The sequence below is a fragment of the Moschus berezovskii genome, chromosome 24, assembly GCF_049115385.1.
Source record: "Moschus berezovskii isolate FMDL1 chromosome 24, NW_MosBer_1.0, whole genome shotgun sequence".
Lineage (NCBI taxonomy): Eukaryota > Metazoa > Chordata > Mammalia > Artiodactyla > Moschidae > Moschus > Moschus berezovskii.
Window position 1 is genome coordinate 27,887,262 of NC_142483.1, and position 24,909 is coordinate 27,912,170.

General features: G+C 41.9%; 1 protein-coding gene across 1 annotated transcript in view; it reads left to right on the plus strand.

Annotated features, from left to right (window-relative positions):
• Positions 1-9,674, plus strand: part of TAFA1 (TAFA chemokine like family member 1) — a 622,185-nt gene extending 612,511 nt beyond the window's left edge. Inside the window, exon 4 of the mRNA XM_088831647.1 lies at positions 9,603-9,674. Coding sequence (XP_088687773.1) covers positions 9,603-9,674 — 72 coding nt within the window. The remainder of the gene's footprint in view (positions 1-9,602) is intronic.
• Positions 9,675-24,909: the final 15,235 nt, after the last annotated feature.

Genomic DNA, 24,909 nt, shown 5'->3' on the forward strand with positions numbered 1-24,909 from the left:
ACATTCTGGCTCAATAACTCCTTGTTGAGGAACCGTCCTGTGTATTGTAGGATGCTAAGCGCCATCCCTTGCTTCTATCCAGTAGATGAAAATAGTACCTCTTCTCCTCAATCGTGATAATCGGAAATGTCTCTGGGCATTTCCAAAGGACCCCTGTGGAGAGAGAGCAGCAAAACTGCCCTCAGGCTGAGAACCACTGCTCTCGCTTGATCACATCCTCCTTGATTAAAAACTTGCTGGTGACAGTGAGCAAGCCATCATTCTCCCATGATTTAATTCATAAATTAGCCAAGCCTACGACACACAAAATATGCTCTAGCTAAAGTCATTTTGCTGCTCAGTTATAAGGCAAAAAAAAAATCCTCGCCTCTAGAATAGATAGAATAATCTCATGGCTTGTAGAAGAGATCAGACAGGATTTCTTTGTGGATGAAACTCTGCTGATAACCCAGGGCAAGGTATTAATCTACTCAATCCAGCTAGCTAACACCTTAAGCCTGTTACTGTCAGTAAATGCCAGACAAAGTGTTTTATCAAATTGAGTGAGGTGGTTTTGTGCCCCTCCTCTTCATTGGTAGAAGTTAATTGGGAATTCAATTCATAACTATTACTGGTTGAAAACTCCCCAGATGTATTGGGATGAAATGTGGCAAATCTGACTAAAGGGGGAAATGAGCTCTGTGCCTCTTCTGGCTCCAAGACAGAGGTGATGTTATACATGGAAGCAAGAGCAGACCCAGAGAGCCAGTTTTCCCTTCTCTGAGTTGATGTGTCTGCCAAAGGATGCCTGAATTCAGGGTTAAGGGAATGGAGAGAGAACTGAATTGGTTCATTTTCCAAAACAAATTCATATCATGGCATGGATACGTTTGGCAGAGTTGAGGCGGTCAGAAATAGGAAAAGGATAAGAGAATAAAGGCCATGACTGAGGATCAGCTAAGATGGAAGGATAGAATGATGTTATAGACTGAATGTTTGTGTCCCTTCAAAAATGCTTATGTTGAAGCCCTAATCCCTGATGTGATGGAATGTGGAGATGGGGGCCTTTGGGAGGTATTAGGTTTAGATGAGAGTGGGGCCCTTAGGATGGTGTTAGTGTCCTTATAAGAAGAAAAGGAGACCAGATTTCTTTCTCTCTCCAACACATAAGAACACAGCAAATAGGTGACCATCTGCAAAGCAGGACAATAGCTCAAGAACCTAACCATGCTGGCACCCTGATCTTGAACTTTGCCAGCCTCCAGAACTGTGGGAAACAAAGGTCTATTTTTTAAGTCACCCAGTATCTGGTATTTTGTTGTAGCAGCTTGAGCAGACCAAAATGAACAATGGAACCACAGAAATTTTATCAGGAGCTAGAAAGATACCAACATGTTTGAGTCTTTTGGAGTGACCACCACCATCAGCACCAAACTTGAGAACTCTGGCTTTTTAATTAGTTTCTTGAATTTTATAAACATCAAAATAATGTGCTATGTTGAAGACTAGATTCTCACTAGCTATATGAGTGCAGACAGATCTCTTTCTTGTTTCCCTTTTTTGGTTTCATTATTAAAATGGGAAAATAATACCAGCCTTGGAAGACCATCAGAAGAAGAGAATGAAATCCTAAGTTTGAGATTGATAGGTATATGATAGGCACTCAGTAAAGATAAATCTCCTCTCCTTCTATCTAACTTCATCCTGATCAATTTAAAATAGACCAAGTCTAAATTAGGCAGGTTCAGCTAGTATGTGAATGTGAATAAGGGTACGTGATCATTTATACCCCATCTGGGTAATTACCAACCCAGTGTACTCGAGTATGAAAAGTAGTTCTTGTCAGGGTCTCATTGTGGTAAACATCTAAATGCATTGCTTTTGTAAACACAAGCTCTAGTCCCCCTTCTTCTGGTAATTGCACCTAGTTTCTCCTTTGAGAAGTCTCCTTTTTTTTTTAACTCTTAGTCTATGAGTTTCAGTGGGAGCTGAAAACAGTATCTCATACACACAGATACACACACACACAGACACACACACAACCATCTTATTCCAGGAAAGAACTCTCCCATGGGTCTGGGCAGTGAGTGTATTAATCATTACCCAAGCCAGACCAGAATGAATTAACTGCAGAAATACTGTTCAGTCAGTTCAATTCAGTTCAGTCACTCAGTCGTGTCTGACTCTTTGTGACCCATGGACTGCAGCATGCCAGGCTTCCCTGTCCATCACCAGCTCCCAGAGCTTACTCAAACTCATGTCCATCGAGTCGGTGATGCCATCCAACCGTCTCATCCTCTGTCATCCCCTTCTCCTCCCGCCTTCAATCTTTCCCAGCATCAGGGTCTTTTCCAGTGAGTCAGTTCTTCACATCAGGGGGCCAAAATATTGGAGGTTCAGCTTCAGCATCAGTCCTTCCAATGAACATTCAGGACTGATTTCCTTTAGGATGGACTGGTTGGGTCTCCTTGCAGTCCAAGGGACTCTCAAGAATCTTCTGCAACACCACAGTTCAAAAGCATCAGTTCTTCAGTGTTCAGCTTTCTTTATGGTCCAACTCTCACATCCATACATGACTACTGGGAAAAACATAACCTTGACTAAACGGACCTTTTTTGGCAAAGTAATGTCTCTGCTTTTGAATATGCTGTCTAGAATGGTCATAGCTTTTCTTCCAAGGAGCATGTGTCTTTTAATTTCATGGCTGCAGTCACCATCTGCAGTGATTTTGGAGCCCAAAATAATAAAGCCTCTTACTGTTTCCTTTGTTTCCCCATCTATTTGCCATGAAGTGATGGGACCAGATGTCATGATCTTAGTTTTCTGAATGTTGAGCTTTAAGCCACCATTTTACTCTCCTCTTTCACTTTCATCAAGAGGCTCTTTAGTTCCTCTTCCTTTCTGCAATAAGGATGGTGTCATCTGCATATTTGAGGTTATTGATGTTTCTCCCAGCAATCTTGATTCCAGCTTGTGCTTCATCCAGCCTGGCATTTTGCATGATGCATTCTGCATATAAGTTAAATAAACAGGGAGTCAATGTATGGTCTTGACGTACTCCTTTCCTGATTTGGAACCAGTCTATTGTTCCATGTCCAGTTCTAACTGTTGCTTCTTGACCTGCATAGAGATTTCTCAGGAATCAGGTGAAGTAGTCTGTTATTCCCATTTCTTGAAGAAATTTCCACAATTTGTTGTGATCCACAAGAGTGAAAGGCTTTGGCATGGCTTTGGCTTTCACAGTTGAAGTTGAATGGTTCTATGAAGATCTACAAGACCTTTTAGAACTAACACCCAAAAAAAGATGTCTTTTTCATTATAGGGTACTGGAATGCAAACGTAGGAAGTCAAGAGATACCTGGAGTAACAGGAAATTTTGGCCTTGGAGTACAGAATGAAGCAGGGCAAAGGCTAACAGAGTTCTGCCAAGAGAACACACTGGTCATAGCAAACACCCTCTTCCAATAACACAAGAGAAGACTCTACACGTGGACATCACCAGAAGGTCAATACCGAAATCAGATTGATTATATTCTTTGCAGCCAAAGATGGAGAAGCTCTATACAGTCAGCAGAAACAAGACTGGGAGCTAACTGTGGCTCAGATCATGAACTCCTTATTGCCAAAGTCAGACTTAAATTGAACAAAGTAGGGAAAACCACTAGATCATTCAGGTATGATCTAAATCTAATCCCTTACGATTATACAGAGGAAGTGACAAATAGATTCAAGGGATTAAAACTGATAGAGTGCCGAAGAACTATGGGCAGAGGTTCGTGACATTGTACAGGAGTCCGTGATCAAGACCATCCCCAAGAAAAAGAAATACAAAAAGGCAAAATGGTTGTCTGAGGAGGCCTTACAAATAGCTGAGAAAAGAATACTGTTAGAACTAATAAAAATGGGGACAATTTCTTTCTGCTGGGATTGCTGACACTGTAGTATCAACCTGTATTTTTCAGGGGTCACCATGATGTGAAAGCCAATATAAAACTTAAAAGTCATCACAAAAGAAAGCAAAGCTGAAAGAAGGCAATAAGTCCCCTGGATCCAAGTGTTCCTGACTAGCTGTTCCCTTGACCTTCCAGGGAACCAACTTATATTTAAGCCAGAATGAATTCATTGTCACTCTCTCTACATAATTACTCCTGATATATATCCCTCCTACAGGTATTTCAGGGCAAAGGTTAACAGAGTTTTGCCAAGAGAACACACTGGTCATAGCAAACACCCTCTTCCAACAACACAGGAAAAGACTCTACACATGGACATCACCAGATTGTCAATACCAAAATCAGATTGATTATATTCTTTGCAAGCAAAGATGGAGAAGTTCTATACAGTCAGCAAAAACAATACTAGGAACTGATTGTGGCTTAGATCATGAACTCCTTCTTGCCAAATTCAGACTTAAAGCCAAGAAAGTAGGGGAAACCACTAGACCATTCAGGTACAACCTAAATCAAACCACTTAAGATTATACAGAGGAAGTGACAAATAGATTCAAGGGATTAGATCTGATAGACAGAGTACCTGAAGAACTATGGACGGAGGTTCATGACATTGTACAGGAGGCAGGGATCAAGACCATTCCCAAAAAAAGAAATGCAAAAAGGCAAAATGGTTGACTAAGGAGGCCTTACAAATAGAAGAGAAGTAAAAGGCAAAGGAGAAAAAGAAAGGTATACCCATTTGAATGATAGTTCCAGAGAATAGCAAGGAGATATAAGAAAGCCTTCCTCAGTGATGAATGCAAAGAAACAGAGGAAAACAATAGAATGGGAAAGACTCTTCAAGATATTTAGAGATACCAAGGGAATATTTCATTCAAAGATGGGTAAATATTTCATGCAAAGATAGAAATGATATGGACCTAACAGAAGCAGAAGATATGAAGAAGAGGTGGCAAGAATACACAGAAGAACTATACAGAAAAGATCATCGTGACCCAGATAATCATGATGGTGTGATCACTCACTTAGAGCCAGACATCCTGGAATGTGAAGTCAAGTGGGCCTTAGGATGCATCACTATGAACAAAGCTAGTGAATGTGATGGGATTCCAGTTGAGCTATTTCAAATCCTACAAGATGATGCTATTGAAGTGCTGCACTCAATATGACTGCAAATTTGGAAAACTCAGCAGTGGCCACAAGACTGGGAAAGGTCAGTTTTCATTTCACTCCCAAAGAAAGGCAATGTCAAAGAATGTTCAAACTACAACACAATTGCATTCATCTCACAAGCTAGAAAAGTAATGTCTAAAATCCTCCAAGCCAGGCTTCAACAGTATGTGAGCCATGAATTTCCACATATTCAAGCTGGATTTAGAAAAGGCAGATGAACTAGAGATCAAATTGTCAACATCTGCTGGATCGTCAAAAAAGCAAGAGAGTTCCAGAAAAACACCTACTTCTGCTTTCTTGACTATGCCAAAGCCTTTGACTGTGTGGATCACAACAAACTGTTTAAAATTCTTAAAGAGATGGGAATACCAGACCACCTTACTACCTGACTCCCGAGAAATCTCTATGCAGGTCAAGAAGCAACAGTTAGAACTGGACATGGAGCAACAGACTGGTTCTAAATCAGGAGAGGAGTACGTCAAGGCTGTATATTGTCACCCTGTTTATTTAACTTATATGCAGAGTACATCATATGAAATGCCAGGCTGGGTGAACCACAAACTGGAATCAAGTTTGTGGGGAGAATTATCAATAACCTCAGATATGCAGATAACACCACCCTTATGGCAGAAAGTGAAGAAGAACTAAAGAGCCTCCTGATGAAAATGAAAGAGGAGAGTGAAAAAGTTGACTTAAAACTCAACATTCAGAAAACTAAGATCATGGCATCTGGTCCCATCACTTCATGGCAAATAGATGGGGAAACAAAGGAAACAGTAAGAGGCTTTATTTTGGGGGGCTCCAAAATCACTGCAGATGGTGACTGCAGCCATGAAATTAAAAGACACATGCTCCTTGGAAGAAAAGCTATGACCAACCTATATAGCATATTCAAAAACAGAGACATCATTTTCCCAACAAAGGTCCATCTAGTCAAGGCTATAGTTTTCCCAGTAGTCATGTATGGATGTGAGAGTTGGACCATAAAGAAAGCTGAACACTGAAGAACTGATGCTTTTGAACTGTGGTGTTGCAGAAGATTCTTGAGAGTCCCTTGGACTGCAAGGAGACCCAACCAGTCCATCCTAAAGGAAATCAGTCCTGAATGTTCATTGGAAGGACTGATGCTGAAGCTGAACCTCCAATATTTTGGCCCCCTGATGTGAAGAACTGACTCACTGGAAAAGACCCTGATGCTGGGAAAGATCGAAGGCGGGAGGAGAAGGGGACGACAGAGGATGAGATGATTGGATGGCATCACCGACTCGATGGACATGAGTTTGAGTGAGCTCTGGGAGCTGGTGATGGACAGGGAAGCCTGGCGTGCTGCAGTCCATGGGGTCACAAATAGTCAGACACGACTGAGCGGCTGAACTGACAGGTATTTCAGGACTTCACATTGGGATAAATTCCCTGTGTTCAGAAATTTGTTTTCTTATCTAAAAGACTGCAGCTGCTGTTCAAATGCTGTTAGAATCATCCCAGGGCTAATTGGCTGGGCATGTGTACTGCTGACCAAACCCCCAGCACCACCTCCATATGCCTGGGAGGCTGCCCACAATCACTCTGTCGGTGCTAGTTGTAAAGAATTTTTAGTCAGTCAAACAATGCCTCTGTCCCCCTGCAACTATTAAGGCTAAGCCATCCCTTTATAATAAACAACAAGCGTTCTCTTTCTATGTGACACTGCAGAAAGGATACAGAGGTAGCCTCCTTTTTTTATTGGGATATACTTGTTTTACAATGTGTGTTAGTTTCTGCTGTACAACGAAGTGAATCAGCTGTACGTATATGTATATCCCCACCCTCCACAATCCCCCTCCCACCCCCCAAACCCATTGCACCCATCTAGGTGACCACAGAGCACCGAGCTGAGCTCCCTGTGCTACAGAGTAGGTTCCCATTAGCTATCTGTTTTAGAGGTGGCAGTGCACAAACATCAGGCTCAATCTCAGTCTCCCAATTTATCCCAGCCCTATATCCCTTCCGTATGTGTGTGCTCTCTTCCTGCCCTGGAAATAGTTTCATCAGTACCATTTTTCTAGATTCCACAGATGTGCATCAATATATGACGTGCGTTTTTCTCTTTCAGACTTACTCCACTCTGTATGACAGACTCTGGGTCCATCCACATCTCTTCAAATGACCTAATTGCATTCCTTTATATTTCTGAGTAATATTCCATTGTGTATAGGTACCACATCTTTATTCATTCATCTGTCAATGGATGTTTTGGTAGCCTCATTTGACGTTAGCCAAAAAGATTCCAACTATTTCTTGCTGCCTTAAGTCTCCAAACATGAAACAATAGAGGCTGCTTTTCTGGCTTCTACCCCAACCACTGTCTTTTCCAGAAGGTCCTACTAGCACATTTCCTATTTTAGTAAGCATTTAAGACGCTTTCCTAATCACAGAGGGAAAAGAGACAGATAACACTAGCTCAAAAAAGAAAAGGAAGCAGAAGTATGAGTACAGGTTCCAAATGATGTGCTGTCATGATTTGTGATAAATAAGGCAACATAGCATTTAGACAGGAGAGCCACTAAGGAAAGGTTTCATTTTATTCATAAATTTTTCCTGATGTGAAAAAAAGTAACTTTTTCTTGCTGCCTAGCTGCCAAGTAAATTTGGAGAAACATGTCCATAGGAATGGTGAATCCCTGGATACTGCCCCAGCCTGTGACATCAAGATGTTGTTGTTCCTTGTTCAGTTGCTAAGTCATGTACAGCTTTTTGTGACCCAGTGGACTGCAGCAAGCCAGGATTCCCTGTCTACTGTTCCTGGAGTTTCCTCAAACTCATGTCCATTGAGTCAGTGATGCCATCCAATTATCTCATCCTCTGCCACCCTTTTTCTCCTGCTCTCAACCATTCCCAGCAGCAGGGTCTTTTCCAGTCAGTCAGCTCTTTGCATCAGGTGGCCAGAATATTGGAGCTTCAGCTTCAGTGTCAGTCCTTCAAGTGAATATTCAGAGTTGATTTTCTTTAGCACTGCCTGGTTTGATCTCTTTGCTGTCCAAGATGAGCATAGATATTTACAAACCAGCAATATCTGAGTCCGTGATTGACATACCAAGCTAAACTTTCACGTCTACAATCAGTGTCTACCTTTCCATGAGTGGATATCCTTCTCCATGAATTATATAAGATGAAGTCTACTGTGCTATTTTGGCAATATTTCTTAGGTACAATTTTTATTAATTTCTCTACATTAAGTCAAAAAATATTTCCAGAGTGACTATACATCAAAAAAGGTCTAAAATAGAAGAAGGAAAGAATTTAAAGACAGTCATGATTAAGATGTCTCCAGAATTGTCTGCTTGTGTAACTCCAGCAGCATTCTTACTGTATTAATTCTATGTCAGCAGGAGCATAATGAAAAGAGTTTGGTTTTTGAAATGAAAATATAAAGCAGATTTGATCATTAGACATGTTCTTTTTCCTCAACACTGACTAATCCTGAAATCACTAACCTGGAAAGGAATCTACCTTGTGTCTGGAAACCAGAGACTACACTGGGCACTGGGTCTCTCTCCCTGTAGATCCCTTTCTGGTTTTTCCAGGGCTTCCTCTAAAGGCTTCAAAGCTAACTCTGTTCCTTCCTCCTAGATAAATAGGAATGTAGGACTGAGGCTGCCATCAGCCTATGTCTGTTGGAACACATACGTTCCAAGTTCAAGAAACAACAACCATAAGCAGATCAAGGTGCCTCTGTGTCTCATTTCCACATCCCAAGAGACTCTGATGGCCAAACCTGGGCCAGGTGTTCCCCTTACCCAGAGGGTGACACCAGGAAATACAAACACTGTCATTAATAACCACGGGGTTATGTTAGAAGTAACGCCAAATCACAGATGGTAGCTTTTCAAAGGCCATCTCTGTCATTCCATACTCAAAGTCCCCCTTCCTTTCTGTGCTCCTCCGCTCCCTTGCCATCCTTAGCTAATTACACTTGTGGCACTTGCTCTCCAAATCCTGGCCTGGAGAAAGCTTGTTTCCCTTTAAGAGGAGCTTAGCCAAATGGTGCTTTTCCCAATGCAGATTTTATACAAACAGGCCCTGAAATTTAAAAGGAGTCTTTAAACCCCACTAAATAACACAGTTCCTTAGCAGGAATATCTCCTGGGACGGGATGTCTGCTATTCAAATGCCATGTTATGACAAGCATGACAGACTTGATGGGGATCTGTTCTGACTCATGACATCCCTTAAATTAGGTTAGGTAGAATGTGTGCAGGCATTCTATGAAAATCTCCTTGGGCCCCCAGCCCTATTATTTTTGTTAATAGCTCTGAATTATGACTGCCTTCTCCTAGGGCCAATAAACCCTCTTTCCATACTGGCTACATCATGGAATGTTTTTATTACCTCACTTTTTTATTTATTATCTCACTAGCAAAGCCAGTTGGGCCAGTTGGGCCGCCACACATTAAATATTAATTTACTGTTGTATTTCTTCTCTTCTCTCTCTCTTCTCTTTCTCTCTTCTTCCAATAGGACAGAATCAGCTTGCCCCACCTAAACTTTAACTTCTGCAAATGTTACAAGGGGCCCTCTAACCTTCACTAAAGAAAAGAGTGCTGAGATGCCTTCTAATCCCCACCTTCTGCCTCAAACTTGAATTGCAGTTGCCATTTTTTGGGGGGCAAAGGCTCAACTTGCCAGGGATCATTATTGGTTATATTGGCTCTCGGATCCAATTTAGTGCATCCTGTCCACGTATCACAGCAATGTTAATCTACCTCTTTATATGATCTTCCAGGAAATTTGAGGCACAGCTTGTTCAGTTATAAGTCATCAGGACTGAGTTTCTGTCTGTCTCTCAGTTCTGCTTTCCTGTCAGGCAGCTTTGTAAAGACACTGAGAGCTTCAGTGTCACATGCTCCCAGCTTCAAGCCAGCAGAAGGCAAGAGTCAAATTTCCAGTAGAGCCACACACAAAAAAAAAAATCCCAGAATTTCTATTGATTTAGTTTCAGTCATTGTGATCAAGAGATTAAGATGCTCATTGGTCAAGCCCAGTTCCTCAGTCTGCCCTTAGACCTTCTACTCACTGGAGACTTGGAGCATGCCTCTTCCACCACCCCCACTACCTCAGTTTGGACAACTTAAAATGTCTCCAGACATTACCAAGTGTGTCCTAGGAAGAAAAAGGGACCTAGGTTCGAAATTGTTGGCCTGGTCAACCTAGTTGAGGGGTCAAGGTTTGCTACAAAATAGCCATTCAGAATCCTGGAACTAACTCTGGCCCCTTAGGCTTCTTGGAAGCATCACTTAGAAGGAATCATTGTGCACAAGAACCAACCGGATTCTCAGGGCCCACCTCCAGAGACCATAACTTAGTAATCATGTGCAGAGTCATTGAATTTGCAGTTTTTACAGGATCTTTGAGACCAAGTTCCCAGTTCCATAGAGTACTCTTGGTCATTTTGCCACAAGTTCCTTCACTCAAGATCGATTTACTGAGCATGTATGTAATATGCTAAGAATTGCTCTAAAAGCTGGAAATATCACTTCCTTCAGTGAGCTTTCATTCTGTAGGGGGAGACAGGCGATAAACATAATAAATAAGTAAATTATATAGTATAAAGTAAATGACATGGGAAAACATCAAACCTAAATGGGGAGGGGGTAGTGGTAGAGTGGGTATCCCAGGAGTGGAGATGGTAGACCGGGTGACCTCAGTGAGGGAGTAACATGTGAGCAGGCACCCAGAGGATGGGAGGAAAAATACCCCAGCATGCATTTAAGGGAAGAGCAGATCAGGACAAGAGCAGCCAGTGCAAAGGCCCTGAGGTGGGTGTGTGCCTGATTTATTGAACAAGTACCAAGGAGATGACATGGTTGAAGCAGAGTGAGCAAGAGACAGAGGATGAGGGGATAAGAGTTAAGAGTAAATGTCAGGGTGAGGTGGGAAGAATATCACACAGAATCTTGCATAAAATTATATGGACTCCATACAATGAGAAGTGATAGAAGAAATTTTCACATATTGCAATGTAAGGGAGTCATTCTGGCTTATACATGAGTTAACTTGAATTTTATGCTAGTTAAAAGAGCCTGCTTGTAACCTATCAAACATACATTGTACATCTACTTTAATTATTAGAGAAAAGGACATACTGACCAAAAGTAAAGAACATCCATGTTACAAAGTAAAGATTAAATGCCTCTCTTCCTGGGACACCAGTGCTGGTATTCCTTTGATGATAGGAGTCCCTTCCCAGGCACCATGGCCATACTACCTCGCTGTATATGTGCAGATCTGTTTGTTGTTGTTTTTTAACTTTGCAGAAATGTAACCCTGATTGTTTAATATTCTTTGTTCCAACAAAATAGAAAACCATGCTTCTCAGGAGTAGTTTCTCAGCGTCATCTGGAAAGCGGCCTTCCAGCCTAGTCTTCAGTTGTTGTTAAGCGGCTCAGTCATGTCCAACTCTTTGTGACCCTGTGGACTGCAGCACGCCAGGCTTCCCTGTCTTTCACCATCTCCTGGAGTTTGCTCAAACTCATGTCCACTGAGTCAGTGATGGCATTGAAACACCTCATCCTCTGTCACCCTCTTCTCCTCCTGCCCTCAGTCTTTGCCAGCATCAGGGAAAGTTGACTGTTTGCATCAGGTGACCAAAGTATTGGAGCTTCAGCATAGTCCTTCCAATGAATATTCAGGGTTGATTTCCTTTAGGATTGACTGGTTTGATCTCCTTGCTTTCCAAGGGCCTCTCAAGAGTCTTCTCCAGCAACACAATTCAGAAGCATCAATTCTTCAGTGCTCAGCCTTTTTTATGGTCTAATTCTCACATCTGTACATGACTAATGGAAAAACAATAGCTTTGACTATACAGTAGTTTGGCTCAAATAACACCCTTTTCTGGTCTTATTATTGATTGTATTAGGTACCTAGAATAGGAAAAATGTGTCCAGAATGGCAGTGGCTAAAAGGCAAAGAAGGGAAAAGCCCATGAAAATAGAACAAAGAAAGGTCCAAGGACCAGAGTGAGAGCCTAATGTGAAACAAACAGCTCTCTGGCTAGCCCAGTTTACATAGGGCAGGCTCAGGGAGAGGAGAAAAAACATATCAAAAGAGGAGCCAAATTTGAGCCACTGGCTTCTCTTAGTGTCTTTTGGGTTGGCCCACCCTCACGCCTCAAGGATGTATTTTCCTTTGCTTGCCAAATAAAACTGAGCTGTAACATCAAGCCGTAACACTGGCCCATTCATTGCTTCAAATTTTTGCTGCAGTGAGAACCGAGGAAATTACAAGCTCCCTGGACAATTGTGTGTTGACTGTTTTCATCAACAGAGACTATGAACATGTTTTCAGCAGAGATGTGACATGATTTGACATCACTTTGTGGAGTTTGAAATATTTTATGGGGATCAAGGACGGGAAAAGCTAGACTAGTGAAGAGGTTATGAGACAGGAGAACAAGGAATTCATTGGTAACATCAGAGAATGCGTTCAGTGCAGCGGCCTGGGCAAAAGCCTGGAAAGACTGGTTGAACTGTTTCAGAGCCAAAGTGCTGCATGTGATGCGTGTCTGCATTAACAATTCTTAGAGGAGTTTTGCTCACGTAGACCCAAAAAGTGATGCTCCAGAGGGAAGGAGCAATGGGATCCAGGGAGACTTTTAGGGTGGGAATGGATGTCAGTAGTTTTATGTAGCTGGGAGCAATCTAAGAAGAAACAGACGCTCTGATGACCTAGGAGGAGAGACTCGCGAGCCGCTGAGCGCGTTTGTGAGCGGGAGAGCAAGGACCGGCTAGTGTGCGTGAGGGAGGTGTGGCCTCGGGGGTTGGGGGGAAGTGTGGTCCGCTTGCCTACGGTGATGACGAGAAGACGATGAAGGTGAGGCAGTGTCGCGGTAGAAGTTTGTGGAAGTTCTCTTGTTAACTCTTTAATCTTCTCAAAGACGGAAACACCATGATCGTCAGCTAAGAATAATGAATGAGCGGGAGATGTTAGAATCTGAAAAGGGAAGAGATGTTAGAAAGCAAATGGGAGACAAAGCCGATGTGGTACTAGAGCGTGGTTCACACCAGAAGTAGGGTCAAGGAATAGGAAAGTGAGGGAGTCACATTCTGCCCAGTTTCTGGGGACAGGTAACTTCTTCGGCACTGAGCATTGGTTTTGGGAATGTTTTCAAGACACACCAAGGGGGAGCACGGGAAGATGGCAGAGGAATAGGACGGACGGGGCGACCACTTTCTCCCCCACAAAATCAACAATAGAACATTTGAAAGCTGAGTAAATCCCACAAAAAAACTTCTGAATACCAGCAGAGGACATCAGGCACTCAGAAAGCAGCCCATAGTCAACGAAAGGAGGTAGAAAATAGATAAAAAGAGAGACAAAAGAGGGAGGGATGGAGCTCCATCCCGGGAAGGGAGGCTTAAAAAAATAAGAGAGAGAAGTTTCCAAACACCTGGAAACACTGAGGAGTGGAATCTCAGAGGGCGGCATAACTGGGAGACAAAATACATGAATAATTAAAACTCACAGACTAAGTGCCCAGAGGAAACTCTCAGCGGAAAAGCGGCGCAGACGCCCGCCCCCCTCACTAGCGGGCGGGGGCTGGGCAGGGAGGCGCCCGCAGCAGCGCTTAGAGGGAGAACCGGTGGCGGTGCTTAGAGGGAGAACCAGGCTTGAACGCCCCAGGGCAAACTGAGGGCTCGAACTTAAGATACCAAAAGGCGAAAAGGCTAGGAAAAGCCTGCGAAAAGCCCCAGCCCAAGACTCCACCAGCCCTGCCCACAGAACCGGGCTCTGAGCGGATGGAGCCGGCAGCGGGCGGCCCATCCCCCAGCCCCCGCCGATGCAGGTGGGGAGGGCAGCCAGCGCCGGGGTGGGGCAGCGAGGCCCCAGAGAGGCTTCCCCTGCCAAGCTGCAGGCAGGCTTCCTTGCTGGCCAGGACTTCTTGGGTTCAGGCCGGTCGATATCCACCTGAGAAAGTGCGCCAGTTGTACTCCCAGAAAACCGAGCAGCAGGGACCGGGAAGGCGATATGTCACAGTGACCGCGCTCGCCAAACACCCAGTCACCTGAGCTGCTAGGACCGGGAAGGCACCAAACGCAGGCCCAGCCAAGTCTGCGCCTTTGTCGAGTACCCGAGGACCTGAACCTGAGCCGCTCAGACCTGGGAAGTGCATGCAACCCAGCGCCAGCCGCAGACAGCTCGCAGCAGAGCAACCTAAAGCCTAAGCAGCATAAACAGGGAAAGCACACACGCCTCGAGCAGGAACATTCCCAGTGTAGCTGAGACACCGCAAGCACTTCCCACAGACGCCAGGGATATTTGTTAGCTGTTCCTCCCTCCCCATAGCAGGACTGAATAGGTGAGCCAGGGAAAAAAAAAAAAAGTGTCCACCACCACATCCTGGTGTCAGGACAGGAATTAGACACTAAGGAGACCAGAAAACAGAAGAGCTTTTTCAACAGAAGGAACTGCCTTGGAAATAACAGAAGGAGAAGCCTTGAGCCTACTGCAAGAATAAGACTGAAAACCAGAGGCAGAGGCTTAAGGCCAAATCCTGAGAACACCAGAGATCTCCTGTTCCAGAGAACGTTAATTGATAGGTACTCATCAAATGCCTCCATACATACACTGAAACCAGGCACCACCCAAGGGTCAACAAGTTTCAGTGAAAGACATACTACGCAAACTATCCAGCAACACAGGAGAATAGCACTGAGCTTCAATATACAGGCTGCCCAAAGCCACTCCAAGCCCACTGACATCTCAAACTCATTACTGGACACTTCATTGCACTCCAGAGAGAAGAAATCCAGCTCCACCCACCAGAACATTGACACAAGCTTCCCTAACCAGGGACCCTTGACAAGTCACCCATCTAACCCCACACACAACGAGGTAACTACATAATAAAGAGAACTCCACAAACTGCCAGAAGACGGAAAGGCCACCCCGAACACAGCAATATAAGCAAGATGAAGAGGCAGAGAAATACCCAACAAGTAAAGGAACAGGATAAATGCCCACCAACACAAACAAAAGAGGAAGATATAGGGAACCTACCTGATAAAGAATTTCTAATTTTAATTGTGAAAATGATTCAAAATCTGGAAAGCAAAATGGAGTTACAGATAAATAAACTGGAGGAAAGGATTGAGAAGATGCAAGAAATGTTCAATAAGGAATTAGAGGAAATAAAAAAGAGTCAATATATAACGAATAATACAATAGATGAGATCAGAAACACTCTCAAGGGCACAAACAGTAGAATAACGGAGGCAGAAGACAGGATAAGCGAGCTAGAAGATATAATTGTAGAAATAAATGAAACAGAGATGGAAAAAGAAAAAAGAATTAAAAGAAATGAGGACAATATTAGAGACATATGGGACAATATTAAACACCCCAACATTCGAATCATAGGAGTCCCAGAAGAAGAAGACAAAAAGAAAGACCATGAGAGAATATTTGAGGAGATAATAGTTGAAAATTTCCCTAAAATGGGGAGGGAAATAATCACCCAAGTCCAAGAAATACAGAGAGTCCCTAACAGGATAAACCCAAGGCAAAATACCCCAAGACACATATTAATCAAATTAACAAAGATCAAACACAAAGAACAAATATTAAAAGCAGCAAAGGAAAAACAACAAATAACACACAAGGGGATCTCCATAAGGATAACAGCTGATCTTTCAGCAGAAACTCTTCAGGCCAGAAGGGAATGGCAAGACATACTTAAAGTGATGAAAGAAAATAACTTACAGCCCAGATTACTGTACCCAGCAAGGATCTCATTCAAATATGAAGGAGAAATCAAAAGCTTTACAGACAAGCAAAAGCTGAGAGAATTCAGCATCACCAAACCAGCTCTCCAACAAATGCTAAAGGATCTTCTCTAGACAGGAAACACAGAAAGGGTATATAAACTCGAACCCAAAACAACAAAGAAAATGGCAACGGGATCATACTTATCAATAATCACCTTAAACGTAAATGGGTTGAATGCCCCAACCAAAAGACAAAGGCTGGCTGAATGGATACAAAAACAAGACCCCCATATATGTTGTCTACAAGAGACCCACCTCAAATCGAGGGACACATACAGACTGAAAGTGAAGGGCTGGAAAAAGATAGTCCATGCAAATAGAGACCAAAAGAAAGCAGGAGTAGCAATACTCATATCAGATAAAATAGATTTTAAAACAAAGGCTGTGAAAAGAGACAAAGAAGGAAACTACATAATGATCAAAGGATCAATCCAAGAAGAAGATATAACAATTATAAATATTTATGCACCCAACATAGGAGCACCGCAACATGTAAGACAATTACTAACAAGTATGAGAGGGGAAATTAACAATAACACAATGATAGTGGGAGACTTTAATACCCCACTTACATCTATGGATAGATCAACTTAACAGAAAATTAACAAGGAAACACAAACTTTAAATGATACAATAGACCAGTTAGACCTGATAGATCTCTATAGGACATTTCACCCCAAAACAATGAATTTCACCTTTTTCTCAAGCGCACACAGAACCTTTTCCAGGATAGATCACATCCTGGGACATAAATCTAGCATTGGTAAATTCAAAAAAATTGAAATCATTCCAAGCATCTTTTCTGACCACAATGCAGTAAGATTAGATCTCAATTACAGGAGAAAAACTATTAAAAATGCCAACATATGGAGGCTGAACAACACGCTGCTGAATAATGAACAAATCATAGAAGAAATCAAAAGAGAAATCAAAATATGCATAGAAATGAATGAAAATGAAAACACAACAACCCAAAACCTCTGGGACACTGTAAAAGCAGTGCTAAGGGGGAAGTTCATAGCAATACAGGCACACCTCAAGAAAAAAGAAAAAAGTCAACTAAATAACCTAACTCTACATCTAAAGCAAATAGAAAAGGAAGAAATGAGGAACCCCAGGGTCAGTAGAAGGAAAGAAATCGTAAAAATTAGGGCAGAGATAAATGCAAAAGAAACAAAAGAGACCATAGCAAAAATCAACAAAGCCAAAAGCTGGTTCTTTGAGAAGGTAAATAAAATTGACAAACCACTAGCCAGACTCATCAAGAAACAAAGGGAGAAGAACCAAATCAATAAAATTAGAAATGAAAATGGAGAGATCACAACTGACAACACAGAAATACAAAGGATTATTAGAGAATACTATCAGCAATTATATGGCAATAAAATGAATAACTTGGAAGAAATGGACAAATTCCTAGAAAAGTACACCTTGCCAAAACTGAACCAGGAAGAAATAGAAAATCTGTACAGACCAATCACAAGAACAGTACTAGAGGAAGTATTCGGAAGTCTTCCAGCAAACAAAAGCCCAGGTCCAGACGGCTTCACAGCTGAATTCTACCAAAAATTTAGAGAAGAGCTAACACCTATTCTACTCAAACTCTTCCAGAAAATTGCTGAGGAAGGAAAACTTCCAAACTCATTCTATGAGGCCACCATCACCCTAATCCCAAAACCTGGTAAAGATACCACAAAAAAAGAAAACTACAGGCCAATATCACTGATGAACATAGATGCAAAAATCCTTAACAAAATTCTAGCAATCAGAATCCAACAACACATTAAGAAGATCACACATCATGACCAAGTGGGTTTTATCCCAGGAATGCAAGGATTCTTCAATATCCACAAATCAATCAACATAATACACCACATTAACAAACTGAAAAATAAAAATCATATGATTATCTCAATAGATGCAGAGAAAGCCTTTGACAAAATACAACATCCATTTATGATAAAAAACCCTCCAGAAAGTGGGAATAGAAGGGACATATCTCAACATAATAAAAGCTATATATGACAAACCCACAGCAAACATTATCCTCAAGGGTGAAAAACTGAAAGCATTTCCCCTAAAGTCAGGAACAAGACAAGGGTGCCCACTCTCACCACTACTATTCAACATAGTTCTGGAAGTTTTGGCCACAGCAATCAGAGCAGAAAAAGACATAAAAGGAATACAAATTGGAAAAGAAGAAGTAAAACTTTCACTGTTCGCTGATGACATGATCCTCTACACAGAAAACCCTAAAGACTCTACCAGAAAACTACTAGAGCTAATCAATGAATACAGTAAAGTTTCAGGATATAAAATCAACACACAGAAATCCCTTGCATTCCTATACACTAATAATGAGAAAATAGAGAAATTAAGGAAACTATTCCATTCACTATTGCAACGAAAAGAATTAAATACTTAGGAATATATCTACCTAAGGAAACAAAAGACTTGTATGTAGAAAACTATAAAACACTAGTGAAAGTAATCAAAGAGGACACTAATAGTTGGAGAAATATACCGTGTTCGTGGATTGGAAGAATAAATATTGTGAAAATGAGTATACTACCCAAAGTAATTTATACATTCACTTCAATCCCTATCAAGCTACCAATGATATTTTTCACAGAACTAGAGCAAATAATCTCACAATTTGTATGGAAATACGAAAAAGCTCGAATAGCCAAAGCAATCTTGAAGAAGAAGAATGGAGCTGGAGGAATTAACCTGCCAGACTTCAGGCTCTACTACAAAGCCACAGTCATCAAGACAGTATGGTACTGGCATAAAGACAGAAATATAGATCAATGGAACAAAATAGAAAGCCCAGAGATAAATCCACGCACCTAGGGACATCTCATCTTTGACAAAGGAGGCAAGAATATAAAATGGAGAAAAGACAGTCTCTTTAACAAGTGGTGCTGGGAAAACTGGTCAGCCACTTGTAAAAGAATGAAACTAGAACACTTCCTAACACCATACACAAAAATAAACTCAAAATGGATTAGAGAGCTAAATGTAAGACCAGATTCTATAAAACTCCTAGAGGAGAACGTAGGCAAAACACTCTCCGACATAAATCACAGCAGGATCCTCCAAGACCCACCTCCCAGAATACTGGAAATAAAAGCAAAAATAATCAAATGGGACCTAATTAAAATCAAAAGCTTCTGCACAGCAAAGGAAACTCTAAGCAAGGTGAAAAGACAGCCTTCAGAATGGGAGAAAATAATAGAAAATGAAGCAACTGATAAAGGATTAATCTCCAAAATATACAGGTAGCTCCTGCAGCTCAATTCCAGAAAAATAAGTGACCCAATCAAAAACTCGGCCAAAGAACTAAACAGACATTTCTCCAAAGAAGACATAAAGATGGATAACAAACACATGAAAAAATGCTCAACATCCCTCATAATCAGAGAAATGCAAATCAAAACCACAATGAGATACCATTTCACACCAGTCAGAATGGCTGCTATCCAAAAGTCTACATGCAATAAATGCTGGAGAGGGTGTGGAGAGAAGGGAACCCTCTTACACTGTTGGTGGGAATGCAAACTAGTACAGCCACTATGGAGAACAGTGTGGAGATTCCTCAAAAAACTGGAAATAGAACTGCCATATGATCCAGCAATCGCACTCCTGGGCATACACACCAAGGAAACCAGAATTGAAAGAGACACATGTACTCCAATGTTCATTGCAGCACTGTTTATAATAGCCAGGATATGGAAGCAACCTAAATGTCCATCTGCAGACGAATGGATAAGAAAGCTTTGGTACATATACACAGTGGAGTATTACTCAGCCATTAAAAAGAATACATTTGAATCAGTTTTAATGAGGTGGATGAAATTGGAGCCAATTATACAGAGTGAAATAAGCCAGAAAGAAAAACATCAATACAGTATACTAACGCATATATATGGAATTTAGAAAGATGGTAACCCTGTATACGAGACTGCAAAAGAGACACAGGCATATAGAACAGTCTTTGGGACTCTGTGGGAGAGGGTGAAGGTGGGATGGTTGGGGAGAACGGCATTGTAGCATGTATATTATCATAAGTGACCAGTCCAGGTTCGACGCATGATACAGGATGCTTGGGGATGGTGCATGGGGATGACCTGGAGGGAGAATATGGGGAAGAGGGAGGTGGGAGGGGGGTTCAAGAAAAGGAACACATGTACACCTAGGGCGGATTCATGTCAATGTATGGCAAAACCAACCAATATATTCAGTTCAGTTCAGTCGCTCAGTCGTGTCCGACTCTCCACGACCCCATGAACCACAGCACGCCAGGCCTCCCTGTCCATCACCAACTCCCGGAGTACACTCAAACTCATGTCCACAGAGTCGGTGATGCCATCCAGCCATCTCATTCTCCGTCGTCCTCTTCTCCTCCCGCCGCCAACCTTTCCCAGCATCAGAGTCTTTTCCAGTGAGTCAACTCGTCGCATGAGGTGGCCAAAGTATTGCAGTTTCAGCTTTAGCATCAGTCCCTCCAATGAACATCCAGGATTGATCTCCTTTAGAATGGACTGGTTGGATCTCCTTGCAGTATAAGGGACTCTCAAGAGTCTTCTCCAACACCAGAGTTCAAAAGCATCGGTTCTTTGGCGATCAGCTTTCTTCACAGTCCAACTCTCACATCCATACATGACCACGGGAAAAACCATAGACTTGACTAGACGGACCTTGGTTGGCAAAGTAATGTCTCTGCTTTTTAATATACTATCAAGGTTGGTCATAACTTTCTTTCCAAAGAGTAAGCGTCTTTTAATTTCATGGCTGCAATCAGCATCTGCAGTGATTTTGGAGCCCAAAAAAATAAAGTCTGACACTGTTTCCACTGTTTTTCCATCTATTTCCCATGAAGTGATGGGACCAGATGCCATGATCTTTGTTTTCTGAATGTTGAGCTTCAAGCCAACCTTTTCACTCTCCTCTTTCACTTTCATCAAGAGGCTTTTGAGTTCCTCTTCACTTTCTGCCATAAGGGTGGTGTCATCTGCATATCTGAGGTTATTGATATTTCTCCCAGCAATCTTGATTCCAGCTTGTGCTTCTCCCAGCCCAGCGTTCCTCATGATGTACTCTGCATATAAGTTAAATAAGCAGGGTGACAATATACAACTTTGACGTACACCTTTTCCTATTTGGAACCAGTCTGTTGTTCCATGGCCAGTTCTAACTGTTGCTTCCTGACCTGCACACAGGTTTCTCAAGAGGCAGGTCAGGTGGTCTGGGATTCCCACCAATATATTAATGTAAGGTAATTTGCTTCCAATAAAATAAATTTTTAAAAAAAGACACACCAAGGAATTCACTGAGTCTTTTTTTTTTAATTGGAGGTTAATTACTTTACATTATTGTATTGGTTTTGCCATACATTGACATGAATCTGCCCCAGGTGTACATATGTTCCCCATCTTGAACCCCCCTCCCACCTCCCTCCCCATCCCATCCCTCTGGGTCATCCCAGTGCACCAGCCCCGAGCATCCTATATCATGCATAGAACTTGGACTGGCGATTTATTTCACATATGATAATATACATGTTTCAATGCCATTCTCCCAAATCATCCCACCCTCGTCCTCTCCCACAGAGTCTTAACAAAGTATGGAGGAGAGGGCAAATCCTGGCAGGCAGAAGTGGAATTGGAAGACACATGAAAAAAACATCTTGCTGGACTCTTATGTCTAAGTTTGATATTGACATTGCTAAGTTGCTAAGTCATGTCAGTTGTGTCCGACTCTGCGCGACCCCATAGACGGCAGCCCACCAGGCTCCCATCCCTGCGATTCTCCAGGCAAGAATACTGGAGTGGGTTGCCATTTTCTTCTCCAGTGCAAGTGAAGTTGCTCATGTCTGACTCTTCGTGGCCCCATGGACTGTAGCCTACTAGGCTCCTCCGTCCATGGGATTTCCCAGCAAGAGTACTGGAGTGGGTTGCCATTGCCTTCTCTGTCATCACCAAAATTTTTTCCAGGTGGGGCAGGGAGAAACTGAGAAGGTATCTGAAAGCCACTGAGCCTCAGAGAACAGCTGCTATAAATCACCGGTTGCTGTTCCAGCATTAAACTAGCAGTGTTGGGAAAACGTGTTGTTTACAGTAAGGATGCTTGTAATCTTCTGGTCACTGTGTGTTGAATAATAGATAGGTGACTATCCCTTCAGCAAAGAAAATAAGATGGAAATGCATTTTTCTAGAGTTATGCATTTTTCAGAAAAGGACTAAGCCGTCGGCCCCTCAACATCAGCCTTGCATAAAGGAAGGCCCGACAGGATCAATTAAGTTCACCTGTTGACTCATCCTATTAAAATGCCTCCAGGCCTCTAGGAAAAGATGAGCCCAAAATGCAACCTCATCAAAGAGAAAATTGATGGATGAAAATAGATCAGCCAGCCAAATTGGGTCTGAGAGGCAAGACTAGAGATTGGAAGGACTTAATTTGAAAATCACATAATACTGATGCTAAAAGGGAGCTGACTGTATCTTTCCATATGTTCCCTTATGTCTTAAAAAAAAAAAAATACTTTTCTTCCTTCATGCCTTACAATGTATTTTCCAAATAGCTTTGTTTCTTTCAAAGTAGTTGCCTTTGCAGCTTAGCATTTATCCTAGTGCTGTTCACATGAGCTGCTTTTGATAACTTATGTGGAATCATTTTGCACCTCCCAGCATCCTAGTACATCTCCTTCCAGAGGGATTTACTTTCTAGAAAGTACCAGGTGTTCTGAGTCAAGGGCTAACAAATAACATGGCGGACCAGGTAGGAAATTTGAAATTTTAAAGAGGCCTAATTTCTAGTACAGTATAAATTAAATCTGCAATTTTCAAAGGTGATATGAGATGTAAAAAGACACTAGTATGTAACTGTAACCACTTACATCTGAATTTCCCCTTAATTAGAAATAGCTTTATAACATTTTTTCTGCTTATGGCTTAAAATGTATACAGAAAACATACAGATCAAGTGTAATCTCACTGCCAAGAGGTACCTGTGATTTATGTTTTTGCATCTATCTTTTTAAATTTTTCTTTGTTCAAATAGAGTTCAAAATGAATTCTTTTGTAAATGGGATTATGATAATAATTTAGCTTGTCATTTATGTTAAATGAGTGTCATTCTCTGTCAGATATAAAACTAGACATTTTTAATGGCTTCATGATGTTGTAGAGAGGGTTCAAAATGTAACCAACACCCTCCTGATGGACACTTAAGTGGTATCCAAAATGTTGCTATTATGAACATTACCAGGAATGTTGCTGTCATTCCCAATTCTGTTATTTACAAATAGATCTTAACCTATACTGCCTATTCACTCATCCTCCCTTAGGCTTTCTTCTTGAGGGAACATGCTTTTGAAGAATGTCTGATTTATCGAGTGTCCATAGTCATCATTTTTTAATCTCAAAGTTCAAATAGAAATGGTCCCTCTGTGGTCAGCCTTGGTGTGGACAGTGGCAGTTCTCCTCCCAATGTTGTCCTCTTGGCCAGGAGAAGACAAATTGCGTTTAAAAAAAAAAAAAGTTTGCCTGAGTCACAGTTCTAGCCATCTGCCCCCTTGGGAACCCAAGGGACACATTTGAACATGTGTCACTGTGTAATGCCATGCTCTCCAGGCTCACATGATAGTGTGAGAGAATTAGTCTGAGACAAAAAAATAGAGGAAATAGCTTATCCGTCATCTAATCTATCCTCTGCCCTCTGTAATGAGATGACCATGTTCCAGGAGGGTGAAGTCCTCCAGTCACTGTGTATAGCAGCACCTCATAGAACTGGAGATCCAGGTTCACGCCTTGATCACATTCCCTGGACCCCTGGTTACAGCGTTCTGTGAGCACAAGTAGTCAAAGGCTAAGACTCCATTTTGGAAGACAGAGTTCCAATATTTAACTCATTGGATTATTTAAAGACCATGTTATGTAGTGACCTCTTGGACAGTTTTTGCTTGTTTGTTTGTTGCGGCAGTAGTGGGAGGCAGTAGCAGCTGCAGAGGAGCAGCTATTGTTATCATTGTCACTGTGCCGTGGTGGCTGTGCAGTAGTGGCAGCACTTGCTGTGGCTGTGTAGTTGCAGCAGTGGTAGGGAAGAAGTGTGTAGTGCTAGCAATAGTTCCTGTAGAGAAATCGGCACTGTTTGTGGCCGTTGTTGACACATGTTGATGTTGTTGTTAAGGAGTAGCTGCCATTGTGGTATAACATGGGCTGAACTCAGGCGAGCTTCCCTACTGCTTGTTTCATTTTACCTGTCTTCCTAAGGTTTCCAGTTCCTTACTTTGAAGCCGACGTTGAAGGCAGAATTCTCTCTGAGATCCGTGTCCACTGTGCTTCTGTGGGGACACCCACCCTCACTCAGTTCTCTGATGGAGGGGAGCCAAGTCACACCTGCCTGTAGCTCACATCACAGCCTCAGCTGTCAGGTGCCCCCGATCCCAGGGCAACTCGTGTGTGCTTGAGGCTGTTGGAGTGGCCGTATGTTTAAAGAAGGAAGTGAAAATGATGTTTATGACACTAATTTTTTCTTCTTCACCTTTTCTATTTGCTTTCTTGACAAAGCGGATTCCTTAGACAAAGTGTGTGTGGCTTTCAATTTTTAAAGGGAAAAGAGGAGAAAAAAGTGTCCATAGGCAGGCAATCAATTATAATTCTCATAAATAGGACAAGTAGATCACATTTGAGGTTACGTTTTCAAGTCTTGTGTATGGATTTATTTATTGACACCCCCCCCGATTAAAAGAAAAAACACTAATAAATTACAACACAATTTTTTTGTTTTAATTAAGGGCTAGACATCCACTTGAGATGCTCAAAATTAAATTATGTTTTTTCTTAACCATACTCAGATAACCATTCCAAAGGAGAAAATAATTACCTAACCTTCTAAGAAAGCTTGCATAACTACCATACAACGATTTTCTCTTGAAATAGTCGCATCCAGTTCAGTTCAGTTCAGTTCAGTCGCTCAGTCGTGCCCGACTCTTTGCGACC